We start from the raw sequence: 21,391 nt of genomic DNA, 5'->3' as shown, positions 1-21,391 counted from the left end.
TCTTTCTTTCTTTCTTTCTTTCTTTCTTTCTTTCTTTCTTTCTTTTCTTTTCTTTCTCATCTCCTTTCGCTCCCTGTCTCTGTGTCTGTCTGTCTATCTCTCTCTCTCTCTCCCCCCTCTCTCCCCCACCCCCTCAGGAAATCACTGAGTTCTTAAGCTGAGGAGAGTCATGACAAACAGTAAAGGAGGCTAAATCTGGTAGAACTTGGACAGTTTAAATCAAGTCTTGAAGACAAAGGCAGGGAGACCCACATGTGGATGCACGGAGGAGATGAGGAGGGACCAGAGAAGGAGCAAAGGCCACACATAGAGGTCTTCAAGATGGGGGGCAAGCAGAAGGGCCAGACACAGGCTGTGGGACACGGAGCTCTGCTGTTCCCAGGGTTGCCACTGAGTGCTTGGGTCCTGTGGGAAATGTCCGCACAAACCTCCAGTCCAGTCTTTAGGGGGTTACTAAATGCACTTAAAAGTGACATGATTTGATCACCTGTTTATGCTGCTGCTCCTCCTAAATCATCGTACTACACTAGATCGTAGCCAAAAGGCTGAGAAAATTGATCACTCTAAATCACTGTTAGGAAAAAACAGAAGCAGAGATGTGAGCTCAACAGGACAGGCTGGTTGCAGAACAAACCTGGGAGGGACACTCTGGCAGGAGGCTCTGGCAGGAGAGACGGGACCAGCTGCTCTGTACAGGCTGTGGGGTCTTTTGTAGGGTCACGGGGAGCGGGGAGCTCGGTAAAGGGGGGTTGTGGCTCCCTGCCAAGAACAAGGCTTGAGCGACCGGAAGCAGTAACGGTTGCACAAGGACCAGGCTTGGGAAGGCACAGGGACAGGGGCTCCTATCCACTGCGGGGTGGTACTGCGAGTCCCCAAGTGCAACTGGCCAGCAGGGGGTGGTGTAGAGGGGTCTGACCCGGATGCCAGCAGTCGGATTCCTTCCATTGTAACCACTATTATGCATTTGAAAAGCAGAAAAGCCGCAGTCTGACGCAGGTAAAAGTCACTCATTTAGGATGGAGAGCAAAAATTCTCTTCCATACTCCACATGTGAACGAGCCACACAGCAGAGAGGAGAAAAGCCTTACCCCAAGACAGAGTCCAACATTTGGTTTTATTTGGGGGGGGGGTCTGTTTAAGTCAGGCGTCTCACTTGGTGAAAACACCACAGATCTGAGGAAGTTCCCTTCCCAGCCATAAATATTGGTGACAGTGGGGAGCAACCAGGGCACGTGGATCCGTGCCGTTTCCTGTGGGCCAGGGTAGGAGGGAAGCAAGAGGGGGGTTCACTCCTCATCATGTCCCTCCCACCACAGCGTACAGAGCAGCAGGCTGTCCCCCACGGAGGGTGACCCATTCCTGATTCCCTCGTTCATTCTGTCATGAGTACTGAATGCTGTCTCCGGGCCAGTTGCTCCTCTAAGAGCTCGAAGGAGTTCTGGCCCCGGACAGGGTCACCCTTCTTGGCAGGACTGTTGGGGCGTCCCCAAGACCTGCCCCGTCTCCATGTCTCTCTCCTTGTCAGAGCTCACTGTGGACAGATGTTGGGAGCTGCTGAAGCTGTAAAGTAATTGCATGGGCAGGACAAAGCCAGCCTGAGAACACGGGAGCTCCTCAAAGCACGTAAACAAGCCATTGTAGCTTGTTAACTGACTGCTGGACAGCGAGGTGAAAATTAACCAACCTCTTGACAGTATAAATAAATGCTCTACTGTTCTTGGATAGTTCCCCTTCTCCGCAGAGAGAGAGGACCTCCACTTGATCCCGGCTTTTTCTCTCTTGTCCGTATTTTCCTCATTCGTGCCACCGTTCCTTCCTGGGGTACAGCAAGAACCCAATGGATCCCTACAGACAGGTCTGTTTCTAAGGAAGGGGCAGCCTCAGTGCCTCGGTGCCTGCCCTGGATTGCGGTGGGAACCTCCCAACCCCAACCTCCTACCCTTCCCAGTTAATAGCCTCAGTGTCCCAAGAGCAGCTCGCCCTGCCTCGTAAAAGACCTCACAGTATCAGGCTGGTAGCCCCAGGAGCAGGGGACATTCCCAGGCTCCAACCCCGGGGGTGTTTGTTTGCTGGGCGGAGGGTGACAAAGCGAAGATGTCGAAATCCACTCCAAGCACATATGACGCTCTTCTGAGAGGGGGAGGGCCGGGGCAGAGGAGGGACACCTGGACGTGGCCGCCTTGACTCAGCCTCCCAGCTCCCTACCTGCTGCAGACTGGGGAGATGGAGTAGCCCAGCCCACTGCCGGCCTCCCGCCCCTCATTTCCCTTGAAACAAATTGGAAACCGAAACAGGGTCGGGATACGGGACTCCTGGTGAGAGATGAGTCAGTGCTCAGAGTGCCGGTAGTGGCTGAGAAGGGGCAGCAGAGAGGCGGACTCCAGCGAGGTGCAGAGGCAGGCAGGTGAGAGTGGCCGCGAGGGAGGGGACCTCCGGGTGTGCAGGCTGCCGGGCAGGACCAGCGGCCCTGGGACCCACAGCCGCGAAACCTAGTGGGGTGGCAGGAGGCCAGCTTCCCCTGTTGCCAGGTGACACTGGAGACAAAGGGCAGGGTGGGGAGGGTGCAGGCAGGCCAGCTAGGTGGTGGCCCAGGACACCGGGCGGCTGGCGTGACACTCCCGTGACATCTGAGGGTCCCTCCCCCAGCACTTCGGAGGGTGCCCACGGAACATGGCGGGCAGCCTGGAGGCGGTGGCCATAGACTGCGAGATGGTGGGGCTGGGGCCCCTCCGGGAGAGCGGCCTGGCCCGCTGCAGCCTCGTGAGTTCCTCCGGCTCCGTGCTGTACGACAAGTTCATCCGGCCCGAGGGGGTGATCACGGATTACAGGACCCGGGTCAGCGGGGTCACGCGTCTACACATGAAAGCAGCCACACCCTTCGCCGAGGCCCGAGGAGAGGTGAGTCGGGCCGGGGCAGCGAGCCCAGGGTAGCCCCCTCCCTCGCCCCCTGCTCCTTCTCTGGGACCTGCGGCCCCACCAGGGAAAAAACCATACCCCGCTGCAGGGAGAGCCTGAGGTTTCTCACCGCCAGAGAAACCAAGATGCCCATCTGGTTTCTGGTCCCGGGGGAAACTGAGTCCCGCCTGACAGCCCCCCCAGGCAATGATAGAGGCTGCCTTGCCCCGTCTTCCCCCATGCTGGGCCGCCACGAGGAGCCCGTGGGAAGCAGCTCACCGGAGCCCGTTCTAGAGGCCGGGCCGGAGCTCCCCAGAGTGAGGTACCGCGAGGAGTCTCGTCCCTGGCCCAGGGCGCCCCACCCACGCAGTATGAAGCCCAAGTCTGCGGCCCCAGTGTTTCCCACCTCCTTGCTTTTTAGCTTTGGTGATAGCAGCTTTAGGTTTCTCTTTCAGAGAAACAGAAAGGGGAAAGCAAAACTCAAGCCACCTAGAGGTTTCCCCCTGGTGAGTCACCTCTGGGAAGGTTCATCCGGGCAAGGGAGCCCGTGGGTCTCCGTGGGGCTGGGGAAATCCAAGCGTCCAGGAACTGAGGTTCCCTCACCGGCACACACCCGCCGCGGGCCAGAGAGCAAATCAGCACAGTAGCTCCCAGGGACTGAAAGTGTTGGAGAAAAAATTGCATCTGTCCTTAGTGAAAATGTACAGACACTTTCCTTCTTGTTATTCCCCACACAAGAGGGTAACAGCTATTCATACACCATTTACATTTTATCATCAGGTGCGCTAAGCTATTAGAGACGATTAAAGTGTGCGACAGGGTGTGCACAGGTTCTGTGCAGTCCTATGTAAGGGGCTCAGGCACCCTGGGATTCCGGGATCCTGGAATCCATGTCTGTTGACACTGAGCGGTGATATGTATGTCAGGCCTCTGTTTCTAAATAAGCCATGTTCGGAGGTAATAGGGCTAGGATTTCAACATGTACAGTGGGGTGAGCAGGAGAGAAATCAGCCCACTGCGCTGAGGAACTTCCCCTTGGATCAGGATGCAAACCCGAAAATTCAGCTCCAGTCCTGCTCGTCCGGGCTGAGATGTGCAATAAAATCCATGCTGGATTCCCACACTGATATTTAAAAAGGAACCACATAATACCTGAATTCATTTCTTTCTTTCTTTCTTTCTTTCTTTCTTTCTTTCTTTCTTTCTTTCTTTCTTTTTCTCTTTCTTTCTGTCTTTCCATTTTAAAGAGAATAGTAAAAAAAGGAACAATAGCAAAATACAAACAAAGCAAAGCAAGGACATTAAAAATGATACAGGGTTTCAAACCAAATGATAGGGATTAACAGTGGTTGTTATATTACATATTGTTATCTTCAACAAAGTTGCTCAGATCACCAGATGTAGGACTGGAAGACTGATCAAACCATTAAAGAAAATAAGCAAATAATAATTTAAATAAACGTTAGAGATAATACAGAGTTTCACTAGACAGGAGGGTAGGAATTTGCCAATGGCTGTTATATTGCATATTGTTGTCTTCACATAAGTTGCTCAGATTACCAGATATAAGCATGCAAAATTGATCAAAATATATTAAAAAAATTTAAGCATGAACTGTTCCTTTCAATAAACCACCAGACATCAGCAGTACAGTTATCCCAGCCATCCTTCTATATACATATATATGTATACATTACCTTAGTACTTTCTTACTATTATATATTGAAATGATCATGATTATATATTGAAATGATCATATTTTTATATGATCTTACTTTCTTACTATTATATATTGAAATGATCATGATTATATATTGAAATGATCATATTTTTGATGTGTTGCTTAAAGGAAACACTAAAATTAACTTCACCTTTCCCTTTTTACCTTTTTCCTTTTAAAAATGTATTTATTTAGGCTTTTGCTGTGTACCCCAGGTTAGCCTTGAACTCCTGATCCCCCTGCCTCAGCCTCCCAAGTGCTAGGTACCAATATGTGCACCATGTCCAGCTTCTTTTCCCCTTTTTAAATATAGCTATTAAGTGATTTAAAATTACATCTGTGGCACATCCTGCTTCTATTGGATGACACTGTTCTAGGAATATCAGGAGGGTAACGCAGAGCCCAGGGGAGGCCACAGCGTGTCAGTGTGGCTCTGGAAGGATGCAGGTGGCCAGTGGCATTTGAAAAGAGTGGGGAAGGAGGATGTGTATGTAATTTGGAGAGCCACTGAGAGCCATTGAAGATTCTTGAGCAAGGGTGTGGCTGGATAAAAGCTAGTTTTCAGAAAACTAGTTGTAGGGGCTACACGGGAGTAAGGGAAGAGTTGGAGGCGTCCTGAGAAGCCCCTGCGCGGCGTCCCTAAACCAAGATCCCCATTGAGCAGCCTGGGTGGACGACATGTCTTCACCCTTCCTCCTCGTCCCCAGCTCCTCGCCCACCAAAGTGTCACAGGTGCAGAAGAGCCCAGAGAGCACAGGGAAAGGCTCTCACATGCCCTGGCCTGGACATTGAGGGCTGGCAACCCCAAGCCCCTGACATCCTGAGCACCGGCCCGCGGGCCAGGGCACCTCCCTCCATCTCAGTCCCCAAGCAGGAACTGTGCTGAGCCCCAGCCACCATGCCTGACACGAAGCCCTGCCCAGAGCGGGCGCTCGTAGCCGCCAGCAGCTCTCCGGAACGTCATCTGGGCTTCGCAGGGCCTGCCCTGGGTCACCGCCCGGTTTGTGGGGCCTGGGGCGAGTTATGGAACTTCTGCCCTGCGTGGCCTCAGGCGGGCGGATGAGGGATGTGGCTGGGACCCTGAGCACAGGCCCTTGAGGGGGACGCTTGTACTCTTGGGAGCGCCATGCTCTGCTCCTCTGTCTCCTGCTCGCTGCCTGCCTCCCACTCTGCTGCCTGAGCACCGTCCCCAGGCTAGCCCAGAGCCTAGATACTATCAGTCATGCATATGGCGTGAAAAAAAAAATCCTTATTACAGTAAAAGACACATTGCCATAAATCCCCCTCAGAACACTCCCCCTCACTTTGAACACGTCGCTCTTGTCCCAGTCTGAAGCGGTTCCCGACGCCCTTTCCTGAGTGTCTTTAGTTGTGCTCTTGTGGCCGCCTTGATGTTCAGAATCAGCTCAAAACACTTTCTTCCTGGCCGTTTTGACTTTGGGGAAGGGACAAGTCACAGAGTGCCACATCCGGTGGATAAGGTGGGTCAGGACACAGCATCAGGTTTTTAGGTCCCTGCCTCTCTGCTGGAGGGCACTCGGCAGCAGCATGCACTGTATTTTAATCACAGCTCATAAAGACACTCAGGAAAGAGGACTTCCAGAGCTGCTTCAGGAGGTGGCAAGAATGATGAGATATGTGAGGGGGAATATTTTGAAGGGGACTCACAGCGATGTGTGCTTTACTAGAATAAATTTCTTTTGGTACCAGAAATCGAATTCACACTCTCAAGGTTGCCAGGCAGGCACTGTGCTGCTGAGATGTATCCTCGACCCTTTTTTGGGGGTTTGTTTTTTTGAGACATGGTCTCACTATGTAGTAGTTCAAGATGACTTTGAATTCTGTATGTAGCTCAGGCTGGCCCTTTAACTCATGGCAGTCCTCCTGCCTCAGCCTCCTAAGTGCTGGGATTATAGGCATGTGCCGCCACACCTGGTTTATAAAATATTTTTTAATGTAAATATTCACCATATACTTGATCACCCCTTGGACCTCCCGCTGTTCCCTGCTGCCTCAGCTGCCCAAGCCCAGGGCTCTGTCCCTCAAGCACCTGCCTTTCCTGAGCTCCGCACCGCTCATCCCTGGCTCCAGCCTCAGCGCTACGCTGCCTGCAGTCCTGCTCCTACCATCTCCAGGTGAGAGGAGCCTGGTGGGTGCTGTCCCCTCTCTGTCCCTGTCCCTCCTGCTCCCCCAGAGGGACCTCTCACCCCTTCCTTCTGCCCACGTACTTCAAAGCTTGCCCCACACACATCTGTCTCCTTCCCATCTCCCTCAACTTCCTGTTCCTGCACAAGGCCAGGCCCCGGGCGTGGCACGCAGAAAGGGGGTGTGCGGGGGCGTCAAGCTGACTCCCATAAGCACAGAACGGTTCTGGCACCTGAGTGCAGCAAAGCCACCTCTGTCCTCCTGCAGGTCTCCTTTGTCCAGCTCTGCCACCCCATTGCTCTGAGTCCTCTGGCCCATTCCTGTCCTTCTCTGTGCCCCTCAGCAGAGCCCTCTGCAACATGAGGACCACACAGTCCTGCAGGTGTTTTTATCCTGCCATACCCTTGCTCAAGAACCTTCCAAAATGTCCAGAGAGGGTCAGTGACTTCCCTAAGGATGCTCAGGAAGCTGTGATATAAGTCAGGGCTCCCACCTGGTGGTAATGTTCGATTGCTCCTATCCCGCTTCTGTGAGTTAAAACTCCTTATGTCAACCTGGCGCCTGCCCCGCAAAGCCTGTGGTTTCGGAGGAGTATGCGCAGAGAGGCCGTGGGAGCTTGTGACTGGGGAGTGGCTTTTGCACGGGTCAGAGCGTCCCGCTGGGGCTCCGCCACCTGGCAGGTCTCTCTGGATCTCGGCCACAGGCGGGAGGAATTCACTGTCTAGATAACCCAGGGCAAAAGGCACAAGCTGGGAGCAGGGGCGGCCAGAGTGCATCGCAGGGGCCTCGAGGAAAGAGGCTATGCATGCCGTCCACTCCTGAAGATGACGGTAGGGGCCGGGACCCTCCGCACCCCTTCGCCAGTTGGTCAGGTAATGAGATGAGCCCTCCTTCTTTGTGCCTCATCACTGCCCCAGATGTGCCCCCATCCTTACGTGCTCAGAGGCGGTGCTAGTAACAACTTCATTCTGCTGGGGTCAGATGGAGCCCGGCCACCTCCACGCTGCTCGCAACTCGCCAGCTGTGTGACCTCGGTGAGCCCTCGACCTAGCTGATCTTGTTCCTCCTTTAAAATGGAGCTAAGAATAGTCCGGAGGAGGAGCCTCAGGCTGAGGCAAGCCAAGCACCTGGCCCAGGGCCCGGCTGATAAGGGAGGAGTGGCGAATGCCCGCTGCGGTTCTTTCCAGGAATTTGAGAGTCTCCACTCCCTGTGTTTGGCAAAGTCTGGCATGCCTATCTCGCCTGGCACAGGACAGGGCCGGAGGCCAGCAGGTCACGCAGCCCCCAGGCCACCTGCTGCTGGCGCCGCCCCAGCCCTGCATCGGAAAGTTGGAAGAGCCGCGGCTGCTGATGGGCTGCTTTGTTCCCACCAGTGCAAGCCTGCACCTGACAAACATGAACACGGAGGCTCAGACAGCGTCCTGGACACCCGGGGCCACATGGCAAGTCCAGTGGTCTCTCCTGCCCAGGCCTGCAGAGGCTCCCTTCTTTGCTTTCTCCCGCTTCCTTCTGCTGCCTCTTGTTCTGTCTCCTCATGAATCCCATGATGCCCAGCGCAGCCCCCCCCACGGAGTCTGAGGCTCAGGAAGTGAGGAATTTCCCAGGAATCCACAGCTTGATGACTTGGCCCTTTTGTGTCTGGGACCAGCAGTGGCTGTCTCTGGGAGGGTGGGCAAGTTCTTCAGTGCTTTATGTGAACTGGGCCCGAGCCAAGCTCCTAGACGGGAAAAACAGGTCACACTGTTCAGAAACACAAAGGATGTTAGCAAGAGCAGGCACGTGACCACAGCCTCCACCATGTTGCCTCTGTGGTCCCCGCTTCCTCCACACCGGGTCCTCTTGAGCTGCTGTGTGGAGGCCATGTCCCTCCAGACCAGCAGCATCGCATTGCCGTTAGGAACACGGAATCCTGGGCCAGGTGTGGTGGCCCATGCCTGTAATCCCAGCACTCTAGAAGGCTGAGGCAAGAGGATCTATACTTGGCAAGATCCTGTCTCAAAATAAAAATAAGAGTGAGGTGAGGATACTGTGGATACGGCTTAGTGACAGAGTGCTTGCCCAGCATATGCAGGCTCCTGGCCTCAATCTCCAGTGCCAAGAAAGAGAAGGAAGAGAAGCAGGAAAGACAGACAGCTGCTCAAAGTATTCCTGAAGAGCCATGACAGGCCCGCACCCTAGGCTTTATACTACCACCCCGTTCTGCACCCCTCCATCATCCTCTCCAAGGACAGCCAAGCTCAGCCAAGCCTCTCCAACAGCACTGACTGGGGTGTCACTGTGCGAGGCAGCCAGAGGGGAGCTGGGGCACCTGTGCAGGATGCTGATGGGGGTGCCCTAGGCCTGTCCTCCACACCTGGGCCAGTGTGACAGTAGCAAGCAGGTGCTTGGAGACCTGGCTATGCCACCAGCCAGCCGCACGACTGCCCTAGCTCTGTGAGGTGCTTAGCAAATCACCCAAAGTCAGTGGTTCCACGTCAATATTGCTTTGCGTGCTCCCTGCAGGGATGGGCGGTGGGGACAGCGTCAGCTGAGGCTCCCAGGAGGCGGGACCAGAAAACAGAGTTCCTTCTCCCTCCTGTCTGGTGGGGTCCCGGGGTCCCTTGGACTTGTCTGTATGCCTGGGTGGCCTCTGCCCATGGTCTCTACCACCTGCTGGCTTTGGGGTGGCCGAGCTTCTTTCACATCAGTTCAAGGCTCCTAGAATTCCAACCCTGGAGAGAAGTCAGGGTTCACACAAGCCTCCCCAACTGCCTGGGGAGGGGATTCAATTCCACCTTTCTTGCGTAGGAAAGAATTTGCAAATTTACGTGAAACCCATCAGAGAAACTCTCCAGCAAATCACTCTTCTTCTGTAAAGTTCCCTTCAGCACCCCTCCTCCTCGCTGAATTAGTTGGCTATCAGCCTAGTGGTTTAAAATGACACACATTTATGATCTTACAGTTTTGTAGGTCCAAAGTCCAACACGGTCTCTTGCTGGTCCTGCAAGGTGCCTGCAGGGCTGTTCCTCCAGAGGCCTGGGGCAAAGGCCTTCTCCTTGACCTTCAGCTTCTAGAAGCTTCCTGGGCACCCTGACCAGGGGCCCTTCCTCCAACTTCCAAGCCAGCCACAGCTCACGAGTTCTCACACAGACTGGCTCTGACCTTTGATCATGCGAGGCCACCCAGATAATCCAGGACGTTTCCCTCCGTATGGCCACCTTTGCCATGGGGCAGGGCCGAAGGTTCTGGGGTCAGGGTGTGTAAGGCTTCGGGAGGTCATTATCTTGCTGCTGCCGCAGCACTGTGCAGAGGCCTGAGGGTGACAGTCAACGGCGTGTTCCCACACAGGCCACGGGGTTGGGGGGGGGCTCCAGGCACTGATGTGAACTCTCGAACCTGAGGAGGGACCTGGTTGATCTCTTCTTGGAGAAGATGATGCATTTGAAGGCCAGAGCGGGTGATGCTTTGCCTGGGTCACAGGTCACCCCGAGAGTGAGGAGGGGCCTCCCTCTGCCAACCCTGACCCACCCGGAGGCCACTGCAGGACACTGGGTGGACATATGTGGGATGCGTGTCTTCCTGGCAGATCTTGCAGCTCCTGAAAGGCAAGCTGGTGGTGGGTCATGACCTGAAGCACGACTTCAAGGCCCTGAAGGAGGACATGAGTGGCTACGCCATCTACGACACGTCCACCGACTGGGTGCTGTGGCGCGAGGCCAAGCTGGAGCACTGCAAGCGCGTGTCCCTGCGGGTGCTGTGCGAGCGGCTCCTGCACAAGCACATCCAGGTGAGGGCGGCTTCTTCCTCCCTCCTCGCCTCCTGCTTCTGCCTCTCCTTCCCTCCCCAAAGTAGACACCAGCCAGCCTGCCTGAGGCCGCTCCTGGTCCTACCCGGACCTGCCTCTCCCTCCGGAACTCTGAACTTGTCCCATGGCTCAGGGACAAAGCCTCTGCTCCTTTCACCCTTGAGAGGTCGTGTGCTTGTGAGGAACTGGGGTGTCTTAGTTTGGGCTTCCCAGAGACAAGGATGGGCTCTGCAAGGCGACTCCGGGACCCACTGGTACAGTGAGGGTGGTCGGGGGAGGGCAGCACCCAGTACAAGTTGGCTTTTGGTTGTTAAACCAAGCCAGCTACCCTGTGGATAATGAAGCTGTTGGTACTGCAGAACTACAGGACATGGTGGTGCACACATGTAATTCTAGCACTCTGGGAGACTGAGGCAGGAGGATGGCAAGTTCTGGCCCAGCCTGGGTAACTTAGTGACTTGGCGAGACCCTGTCTCAAAAGAAAAAATTAAAAAAGGCTGAGGATGCAGCTCAGTGCAAAGACCCTAGGTTCAGTCGCCAGTACTGTGGTGGGGGGGCCCTGGGAGGGTGATGTGCCCCACAGGAGGGACCAAGGAGCTGGGTACTCACACCCCAACTCTGCATACTGGGAGACACTTAATCCCTCTGCACACTGGGCCAGACATGGGTCAGCCTGGCCAGCAGCCCTTGAGTAAGCGCCAACTTCGTGCCGGGTGCTGGGCACACGGGTGAGCAAGACCTGGCTGGCCCAAAGAAAGTGAAGTGTCAGGGAATAGGTGGTCACACAGGCTGGCAGGAGGGCCCATTGTGAGGGTGATCACAGGGACACAGGCCCCTCTGCGCATGGCAATCCCAGCTCCACAGCCTTCGCCTTGTCTGTGACATGGGGGACCCCTCTGATCAGCCAAAGCGGAAGAGCTCGCATGGGCCCGTGCTAGTGCAGACAGAGGTGGTAAATGGCAGTCACCTGACCCTCCAACAGATCGAATGTCCTCTGACCGCCACCCATAAAGTGCAGACTCCCCTTCGCGGCATTCAAGGCCTTTGCTGAGGAGTCACAGATCACCTCCCCCACCACTGTGTACCCAGAGCTCTGATTTTAGTGGCACCCCCTCTTCATGCTTCCCCAGGGCTTGCACCCCTTGGGGTACCAGCTGCTTGGGGTGCTTCCTTCCATCCTCCACAGCAGGTGCCATCACGCTCCGGTCTCCGCACCCTTTCTGAGCAGCCGTTCCCATGCCCCTGACTGGAGGCCCTGCTCCATCCTGGTGGCCCGAGTTCCACCTGAGAGCAGCTGCCGTGTGCCTGGCTGCAGCCCTGTCCCCCACCAGGGGCCTGTGCTGGACCCCAGCCTCTTTCTCAGGATGCTGGATTTTGTGCCTGCACACACCTGGGCCTGGTGCCCTTGACCCCGGACACCACCTGGCCACATCCTTCCAAACCCATGGAGTCAGAGGCCTGGGGAGACGCCAGCCCCCTGACCTACCTTGTGAACTGGGAAACGGCTTGAGCAGACCCTGGGCCTCTGGATTCAGCCAGCTCCCAGCCCCGCCCCGTACCTACCTGTCTGTCTGTCTGTCGGTCTGCAGAACAACCTGTTTGGACACAGCTCTGTGGAAGATGCAAAGGCGACCATGGAGCTCTACCTGCTCTCACAGTGTATCCGAACCCGCCAGGGACTGCCTCGCCCGGCAGGGTCAGACTGAACTGGTCCAGCCCTGCCCTAGGGGCCACAGGCTCCCTCTGCAAAGGCAGCGTCTCTCTCAAGAGCTTTTGGAAGACGCATCTTTCACAGTAAAATGCTTCTCTATTTTGTCTACTCCTCCAGTGGACCCTCTCTTTGTCTTCCTTTCTCCCCTCCGAGCCGGGTTCACCGAGCACAGGACCTAGGCTACGTGCCCGTGGGTTGGGAGCAGGTGGAGGCCCACACCATCCTGATACCCTCCCTTCCAGGGAGCCCAGGTGTTCCAGAAGCTACCTGGCAATCCAGGTGACAAGTGGCTCCCTGGCTCCCCCTGTCCCGCTTTTCCTGTGGCATTTATGTCCGGAGGAGAGGCCTTATTTCCTGAAGTGGCATTCTGCTCTGGGGTCCATCTATCTCATCACGAGGGCAGTGCCTTCAAAGCAAAGGAACCACACTCAAACTGCAATGGGTGCTGCCCTTCTCCTTGGAAAATGAGGAAGCAAAGGTAGTGAACTCTGGAGTCAGGGAAGACTGCATCAGAATCCTGCTTTACTATTTGGTAGCTGTGTGATCTAGCCCAAGTTGCTTAACCTCTCTGTGTCTTAACCTTAACCCAAACCTCAGTTCCTCTACCTGTAAAACAGGAAATAGCAGTTCACTGGGTACTTAAGAGGTATTGTGGGCAAAATCTCCAACACCAGTCCTGTCTTAGTTTTTTCGGCTCTTTAGTGATCCTGTACCCAGGCCATTTGAACCTGAGGTGCTTGCTAAGCCATCCTGGGACCTGATCACAGTAACCACGAGTAAGCAAGGTCAGTGTTCCCTGAGGATGCTGGCCCCACCCCCTGGTCACCCCGAGAGTGTACGTTTCCGACGTACTCCCCACTGATGGTAATCTGGCTTTGAGAAGCTCAATCTACAAAATGCACCCACGGCTGGCAGCAACCTGGTCACCTGTCCAGCCTCTGCCCTTAGCTGCCTGCTCCTGCAGAGCGGGGCTCGCCACCCGGGAAGAAGGCCCTAGCGCACCCCCTGCACGGAGGACAGGCTTGTCCTGAGGTTTCCAGATGCTTTGCAACGGCAGGGTCTCCCCTGGGGTCAGGCGACCTGGAGGCTCCCTCCCACCACTAGGGGGCCGCAGCTTGCTCTCAGGGCGCCGTCCTGCCCTGTTCCCCCAGCCCCGGTGCAGGCCCAACGCTCCACTATTTTGTGTTTTTTTGTTGTTTTTTAATGAACCTTCAAACCTGCTGGGTGTGTTGGCTTGTCTGGCTGTGACTGGCCACCAGGTGGCGGCCTCGCTCCATCCGCCCGCCAGGAGGCCTCGCAAGTCAAAGGGAGGAGGTGTGAGCTGCCCTGTCTTTAAAAAGGTCCCTGAGGGAGTTGGAAGTGGTGTTGCAGGCATGTTATTTCAACACTGTGGGAGGCTGGGGCTGGAAGATCGAAAGTTCAAGCCTCGCCCGGGCAACTTCATGATTTAGCAAGACCCTGTCTCAAAATAAAAATATAAAAGAGGCTGGGGATGTAGCTCATAGCTCAGGCCAGGGTTCAATCACCAGCATAAGGAGAAGAGGACTGAGGGACCTGCTAGTCCTCCCTCAGCCACAGACATGAGGCTCAGAGAGGGGCTGGGCCATGCCTCAGGTCCTGCAGTGATGTGGGAGGCCCCTGGCAGTGATTCTATAGCCTCAGTTTCCTGGGTCCCCAAAGGTCCCGCGTTCCCAAAAGAAGCTGCCAGTTCCTTCCACTTCCTGCTGCCTGCATGCCGCAGGGGAAGGGGGGAGAAAATCTGGGGACCCCTCTACCTCCCAGGCTGTCACCCTAGTACAGCCAGGACCTTGGCGGGAACAGTGGCAGCTACTTAGGGCCCATTCCTGGGCCGGTCCTGAGCAGCCAGTTTTGCTTCATGAGCTGCAGGAAGAGCACAAGCATTGCCGGCCTGCTGGGCTGCGGGCTGGCCTCAGTGACGTCACAAGCCTCACACTGGACCGAGAAGGGAGTGAGACCTTGAGCTGGGTGCCCAGCCTCCAGCGGCAGGCAGTGGGGACCTTTAAGCAGCGTTCATCCCTGTGGATCCTGAGGGTGAAGAACAGCAGCCTCAGGGCGTGGGCCGAGTGCCGGGCCCCCACACCTTGGATGCAAGTGGAGAGTTTGTTCCCTTGCGGTGCTGGGATGAGGCCAGCTCCACCAGAGCCAGGGTAAGCCATGACCCATCCTACTCATGAGGAAGCCCAGCACCGAAGCAAGCTCTGTCACCCCGGAGACCAGCCCACTGTGGCCTGGAGCGTCACCCCACAAGCAGGTCAAGCAAGCCACTAGGAGCCGCGGTCACCAAGTGGCCCGACTCCTCCCTAGGTGATTCCTGCCTCCAGAGCTTCATTGTCCCAACAGGAGACAGTAGCCTTAGTCGCGACTCCCAGAGTTGTCATGGGAACGAACGAGACCACGAAGTAGAATCGCTTTGGAAGATGCCCCAGCCGGTGCTCTAGGTGGAACCTTGCTCCCTCCTGCCCGCCCCCCCAAGGTCCACCAAAGCACGAAGTGCCACCCTGCCTCAACCGCTCCCCCAACCCCTCAGGTTTGTTCCCACTCCCCTTCTGCAGCCCACCCCTGTCCCTGGGTGGCTGGCATCCTGCTTGGCGTCCAGCCCCTCTGTCCCTTCCCTCATGCCCCACAATGTCCCCTGCTCTGGGCCCTGCCCCAGGGCTCTAGACTCTTGGGGCCATCTCTGCTGGAAAGATGACTGCTGTCCTTGGTGGTGAGAGCTGTCCCTGGAGGCCACAACACACCAGCATGGTGGCAGAAGGGGCAGGGACAGGGTTCTGGGGCCACAGTCAGGGCCAGACAACTGAGGCATCTGGTCCCAGCTGAGCCCAGGGGAAGGGCGGGTCCTCCCTCCTGCTAGCCGGGGAGTGTTATAGGGTGGTTTCTTCGGAGATGGCTCACCAACCTAAAGTATTCCAGGTCCTTCTTGCCTCAAAGAATTGGAGGAGACAAGCCAATAATGGTGCCAAACGCTTGTTTGAAGAGTACGAGGTAACCAGTATGGGAGAAAGCAGCTCTGCAGAGCAAACTTGGGTCGAACAAAGAGAAAAAGAGGGTAATGCAAACACGAAAGTGCACACCACTGCGCAGGTTGCTGTGCGCGCTCACGCACGCTATTAGCTTTCCGTGATGGCTGGTCCTTTTTATGCCATCCATATCCGGTGGGAGTTTGAGAAAAGTTCTACATCCGGGTCTTCCCGTTGCCCTGGGATGTTGTGATTGACAGGCCCCACCCATTTCCCCAGCCGGTTTTGCCACGCCCTATCTCCTAGATCAGGAGGGCCCGGCATAACCAAGAGGGAGATGAGGGTGCGATCAGCGCTTTTGCTTTGAGGGCACAGGAGTAATCAGGCCAGCCGTGCCATGGAGACCCAGGTACCAGCCGGATGGAGTAAGGATGGGCAATTGTCAGTCACGCAGTCTCAGTGAACCGTGGCCAAGCAGAAAGGCGGGCAGTGGGCACATCTAGGCTGGATCTGGCTTGCAGGCTACCGCCTTCGCCTGGGGCCATCCACCTTCCTCCCCCTTCCAGCTGTGTCCAGGAATGGAAAATGACCTCTTAAAGTGTGCGAGGAGGGCAGGACCCTGATTTATCTCCAGGCGCGTGGACCTCTCTCCCAGGACAAATTCTCCCCACTTTGACCTGGTGACCTGTCGCACACCTTTCAGCTGGCTTCTGTCCACCCCTCTGGGTTCAAGGTTCCGCAGTTCTTCAGTGCTTTCTCTCCAGTGGGAGCCTCCAGCCTCCCTTCTGCCCGGCTCCCTGTCCTTCCCCGTCCCACCTCTGCCCACGCCACTCAGTGAGGCCTGGACAGATGGGGATAAGACTGTCGGGAGAGGGCAGACCCGGCTGACAGAGGGAAAGAACTGTGTCCTCCAAGAAGAGCACAGCTTGGGGAAAGACCTAAGACACTGAAGAATTCACTCAGGCAACAGGAGCAACAGTTACCACCCCTGCCACCTAACCATGAGGCATCAAGGGGAATTTGGCAGGGATGACCCTGGCCAGCACCTGAGTCACTTCTGACTCAGATTGGGACTGCAGAGGTGGAGTAAGGGGACTGGAAAGTCTGCATCTGCCCCTCCTCAAGCCCCTTGTCCTTCCCTCCTTCCTCCAGCTCCCCCGCCCAATCCCGGGGTTGCTCCGTCTACCTGGAGCTGCTCAACGTCTACACATCCAGCCCCAGCCCCATCTGAAGGCCCTGCTGTCTCCCCAGGTGTCGCCAGCCCAGCCGGCTCCCCGATCCCCAAGGAGCGGTGTGTGCTGGCCCCAAGAGGTCTACTGGCTCCATGAACAGCCCCCTGTGTAGAAAGAACATACGCTTTTCCTGCAGCAGGCTAGGGCTTCAGGAGGAGGAGGCTGGAGCTGGCCTGGCCCTGGCACCCGAGCTTCAAGCCCAGTGTGTTTTGTGCTCCAGACGGAAGGGAGGAGAGAGGAACTCAGGTCAGGACCCTGGGTTTTAAGACCCTGAGCCTCCCATGGTGCAGGGATTAGATGTCACTGCCCGTGGAGTAGACTAATATTTTTAAAATGTGTGGGGTGTGTGTGGGGGAGTCCTGAGGGGTGTACATTAAGTTGCTCTCTGAGGTCCCAGTGGCACTGAGCTGGCAGTGGTAACTGGTCTATGACTCCCTTGTCAGTGGCTTCCTTTACGTCCTCCCTTCCATCCCCACCAGGCCCCCTAAGTCCATGGGGTGGAAACAGACAATGCAAAGGCCACAGTGTTGCAAGGTGGGGACTTGAACAGGTGACCAGCACTGAGGGCTCTGGCTTCGTGAGTGATCATGTGTTAGAAGGACCACATGGCACCCACACAGCAAGACACCCGCCAGGGCCCTCCAGCCCCTAAAGCTATGAAGAATTCTTTCCTTCTCTCCCTTCCTTCCCTTCCTCCCTCCCTCCTTCTTCCCTTCTCTTCCATTCATCTTTCTTCTCTTTCTTTCCTTCTTCCCTCCTTTCCTCTTTCTTTTCTTTCTGTGGTACTGGTGATTGGACCCAGGGCCTTTGCACTGAACTACAACCCCAGCCCTTTTCTTAATTTATTTTCTCTTGAAATGAGTTATTGCTAAGTTGTCCAGGCTGAGTTCCAACTTTCAATCCTCCTGCCTCAGTCTCCCAGAGTCCTGGAATAAAGATGAAATACACTTCTCTTCTTTGGAAACGCTTTTTTTGTGGCTTTCTGTTAGAACAAAAGGAACTCTGATTGTTCCTCCGCCCCCTCCAGATGTTGTTTCCTGGGGTCACCTTTCAAATAAACCATTTCCACTCAAACCATTGTCCCAAAGAACCCAAAGTGGGACTTTTGAAGGCTTCTCTTTGGTCAATTAAGATACACTGAAAACTCTGACACTTGATCCCCAAGGCCCTGGGAGCCCAGACCACTTTCTGCCCCGCTACCCTCTCCTGGTTTCCCCACCAGCCACTGAGGCCCGCCTCCCCATTCCGGAGTCATCTCAGGGCCTTTGTACACGTGGCTTCCCCTGCTGGGGAGGTCTCTCCTCAACTCTTCGCTTGTCTACGGGAATCCTCAGGTAACTGGCTCAGAGAGGCCTTCCCTGACCACAGGTTGGACTTACACCTTTGTTTTGTGAGTGACAGTAGGGACTAAAACTCTTTTCTTCACTTGTTTTTTGAGACAGGGTTTCATTATGTAGCTCAGTCTAGATTCAAACGTGAGATGTTCCTGCCTCAGTCTCCTGAGTGTGTCCTTTACCTTTTTATCCTCCAGTGCTTCTACCTAGCTGGCACCAGGCTCAGTGAAGATGTTTTTTCCAAAGGAATGAAAAAATTGAATGGGCCTGCATATGACCCTTTGTGGTGACAGAAGCCACTGGCCCTGGAAACAGAGAGCCCTGTCCTGAAATGCTACCACGCTGGAGATCTGCTGTGTTAGTTTTTCACGTTCCTTCACATTCAAGCTTTCCCTTTCTACCTCCTTGGTTCATAAATATGGTCAAATCTTATGTCTTAGTAACTTCCTTCTTGCTGGGATAAAACACCCAACACCTATAACTTAAAGGCAGAGAGGTCTGTTTTGGTTCATGTTTCAGTCCAAGGTCATCGGGGTCCAAAGAAGAAAGAGTGTGGCAGAGGGGCGAGATGGACAGAAAGAAAAGAGAAGGGAGGACCCAGGGAGAGAGATAAACCCTTCCACACCACACCCCCAGGGACCTATCTTCTCTAACCAGACCTCGCCTCCTAACAGCAAGTCAGGCATAAGCTCCCATAATCCAGTCACCTTCCAGAAGTCCTGCCTATGAGTGCATGAGGCTCTTGGGGGGCAGGGGACATCTAGATATGAACCATAACATCTTTTCAGTCTTCCAAAACAAAACAAACAAACCCATCTTCCCTGCATAAGCTGCTCAAGGGATGGAGACAGATCAGGAACATAGAGGAGCTTCAAGATGGCAGCTGTTATGGCCCGCTGAGGCTTTCCTCAGAATCCAACTCCCAGTGCTGACTCAGTAGACACAAGAAGGTTGATAGATCTCATAGCTGCACCCAACAGCTAGGCCCAAACAGGGACAGCCCTGGCGAGACCAAGGGAGGTTGGGGCCCAGTGTGTGGGGATCTGAGGCTGGTGTGCTGCCAGCACGGGCTGAGAGAAGACTTTCTGGTTGTCCTCTTTCCCCCCACAGCCTGAGTGGACCACTGCTCACCTCTTTAGAGAGCAGGAAATAGAACGAGCCAGAGGGGACATCGGAACTGCAGGTAGGGAGGGATGCACTACAGAAGAAAACATCATGGCTCACCATGCAAAAGTATGTATGGGCTTGAGGACTGCTGGAGAAAACTGTATGGATATGAGGGACAGGGAATGACTGAACACAGCATCCTAGAGTTCTGACCAAGGTGTGCCCTCCCAGCTCACCCAGAGCACCATGTGCAGGGAAGCAGGCTTGTACCCTATCCCCAGGAAGACATACCTGGCTAAGGTGGCCAAGGCTTCCCAGGAGCATAAGTGATGCCCTTGCGGGAAGAAACACAGGGACGAGCCACTGGGGAACGCGAGCACTGTGCCAAAAGGACGCAGAGGAAGGAGCGGAGCAAATGACAAGTCTGAACAGGAGGTCTAATCATAAAGCTTATCCTTAGAGACAAGAGGGTTATAGGAAATGTGGGTCAGGAAGAACCAATTAGAAATAAAGAACTGGAGATACTGAGTATTAAAAATATATTTTTTGGCAGTATTGGAGCTGAACCCAGGCCCTTCACACTAAGCTACATCCTCAGCCCATTATGAATTTTTTCATTTCGAGATAGATTCCAGCTAAGTTGCTGAGGCTGGGCTAGACCTTGTGATCCGGTCTGTGATAGTTATTGTGGTATCAAACTTGAATGGGCTATGAAACTCCTAGTGCATTAGTGGAGCACAGTTCTGGGTATGTCTGGACAATTAATATGTAGACCACAAAGTCAGGGGGTAAGACCCACCCCGGATATGGGTGGCACCAACCAATAGGCTTGCAGCCTAGATGGAATAAAAAGGGAAAGAAGAAGGCAGTCTTCCTTTTTGCTTCTTTAGAGGCACTCTGGCCTTCGTTGCCTTTGGACAGTCATCTCCAGTTCCTTCACTTACTGCACAGCCTTCCAATGTAGACTCTTCGGCTTTCCAATAGGGACATGCCCAGCACTCTGTGGTGAGCTCTAAGCCTTTGACCTTTGATGGATCCCCTCACTCTCCAGTACACCATCGGCCACCTGACTTTACAGGCAGCCATTGTAAGCCTACTTTGTAAGTCCTTCATATATTACATAAAGCAAAATATTAGCGGTAGAAAATAGCTCAGAACAGATAAGAAAATTAGAGATTCCATGGAGGAATTTAATATCCAACAACAGGAGTTCTAGAAAGAGATAAAACAGGAGAAGTTCTCAAGACTGAAGCATAGGATCGTCTAAGACAAAGACTTGTGAGACTTGTAGCAAGATGCTTAAAGGAGATCCTGCACCAAGCACACCACAGTAGAACTGAGTCTGCCCAGGTAAAGAGGAGACCCCAGGAACCTCCAGAGGGAGGCAAAAGGGCACACACCAAGGACCAGGAGTCAAAGGACTCTGACTCCTGAAGACTAGTTGAAGACCGTCGTGCAATGCCTCACAACTCGGAGGGGCAGGGATTTCCAATCTACGATTGAGTATCTACCCAAACTGTAGATGACACATGAAGACAAAGTAGAGGTGCTTATTTTGAAAAATCTATATTTTCAAATATTGATCGTCCACATTCCTTTTTAAAGAAGCTGTTGGAGAATGCACTTCTCCAAAGCAGAGGAGGAAGGAGAGAGAGAGAGGGAGAGACTGATTGCAAGGTGGGGGTGTAGCTTCGTGTGAAGTGCTTATCTAGCATTTGTGAGGCCTTGGGTTTATTCCCAGCATCACAGAACAAATAAAAAAGCTAATGTGAAGAAACAAAAGATATACGAGACTAGTAGGCATATTACTCTTCTGTCAGTGTCCACACAGAAACAGCAATGTAAACAACGACTATTGATTTAACTCCTCAAACAGTGATGTAAATATATTTAGAGGAATTGGAGAATGTGTATGTATACGTGACCATTTATCGTTATATTTCATACAGAGGAGTCAGTAAGTACCATCCCTAATAGGAAACCCATGAGATGTCTTGCATATGGGTGCTATACGGGAAGTACAGGGCCAGATGTGGTGGTGCACACCTATAATTCCAGCACTTAGGAGGCTGAGGCAGGAGGATCACGGTGAGTTCGAGGCCAGGCTGGGCTACATAGCGAGTTCAAGCTCAGCCTGAAGTAGATAGTGAGATCCTGTCTCAAAAAGCAAAGCAAAATAAACAAAAATGACGAGTCCGTTTTAGCAACAGCCCTCCCACAGACCAGCACTCATCATGGCCGACACTGCTGGCGCTTTCCTCATGCCTGTTCTCAGCCCAGCTCCCAAGCCCCTTTGCCTCCAATTCTGAATTGCCAGTGGTTCTTTTTTTTTTTTGGTTTTTTTTTTTTCCAGTACCGGGAATCAAACTCACAACCTTGCGCTTGCCCGGCAGGCGCTGTGCTGCTGAGCTAAATCCCCAGCCCCTCTTTTTTTAAAATAATCTCTTTTCTGGTAAAATTAGTTAAAAGTTGATTTCTGTTG

The 21,391-nt window shown here is 54.2% G+C and overlaps 1 protein-coding gene across 2 annotated transcripts; it reads left to right on the top strand.

Moving 5' to 3' along the window:
• The first annotated feature begins 2,152 nt into the window (after positions 1-2,152).
• Isg20 (interferon stimulated exonuclease gene 20kDa) lies at positions 2,153-18,215 on the top strand. Of its 2 annotated transcripts, none has more exons than XM_005381570.2 (4): positions 2,153-2,404; positions 2,647-2,898; positions 10,326-10,526; positions 18,000-18,215. In XM_005381570.2, the coding sequence occupies exons 2-4, from the start codon at positions 2,671-2,673 to the stop codon at positions 18,090-18,092; spliced, it is 522 nt and encodes a 173-aa protein (XP_005381627.1). In that variant the 5' UTR covers positions 2,153-2,404; positions 2,647-2,670; the 3' UTR covers positions 18,093-18,215. The 2 variants fall into 2 exon arrangements, with proteins under 2 accessions (XP_005381627.1, XP_005381626.1); XM_005381569.2 differs by lacking the exon at positions 18,000-18,215 and adding an exon at positions 12,134-12,371 and having other exon boundaries at positions 2,159-2,404.
• Positions 18,216-21,391: the final 3,176 nt, after the last annotated feature.

The sequence above is a fragment of the Chinchilla lanigera genome, unplaced genomic scaffold, assembly GCF_000276665.1.
Source record: "Chinchilla lanigera isolate Chin_1 unplaced genomic scaffold, ChiLan1.0 scaffold00015, whole genome shotgun sequence".
Classification (NCBI taxonomy): domain Eukaryota; kingdom Metazoa; phylum Chordata; class Mammalia; order Rodentia; family Chinchillidae; genus Chinchilla; species Chinchilla lanigera.
Note: the sequence above shows the minus strand (reverse complement) of the source record. Positions and strands in the feature narration are given on the sequence as shown.

Bases quoted from the DNA above. Each gene is read 5' to 3' on its own strand.
- Isg20 (XM_005381569.2), top strand. From the start codon at position 2,671: ATGGCGGGCAGCCTGGAGGCGGTGGCCATAGACTGCGAGATGGTGGGG. The intron at 2,899-10,325 runs GTGAGTCGGGCC...TCTTCCTGGCAG, and splicing joins TCGCCGAGGCCCGAGGAGAG to ATCTTGCAGCTCCTGAAAGG. The intron at 10,527-12,133 runs GTGAGGGCGGCT...GTCGGTCTGCAG, and splicing joins TCCTGCACAAGCACATCCAG to AACAACCTGTTTGGACACAG.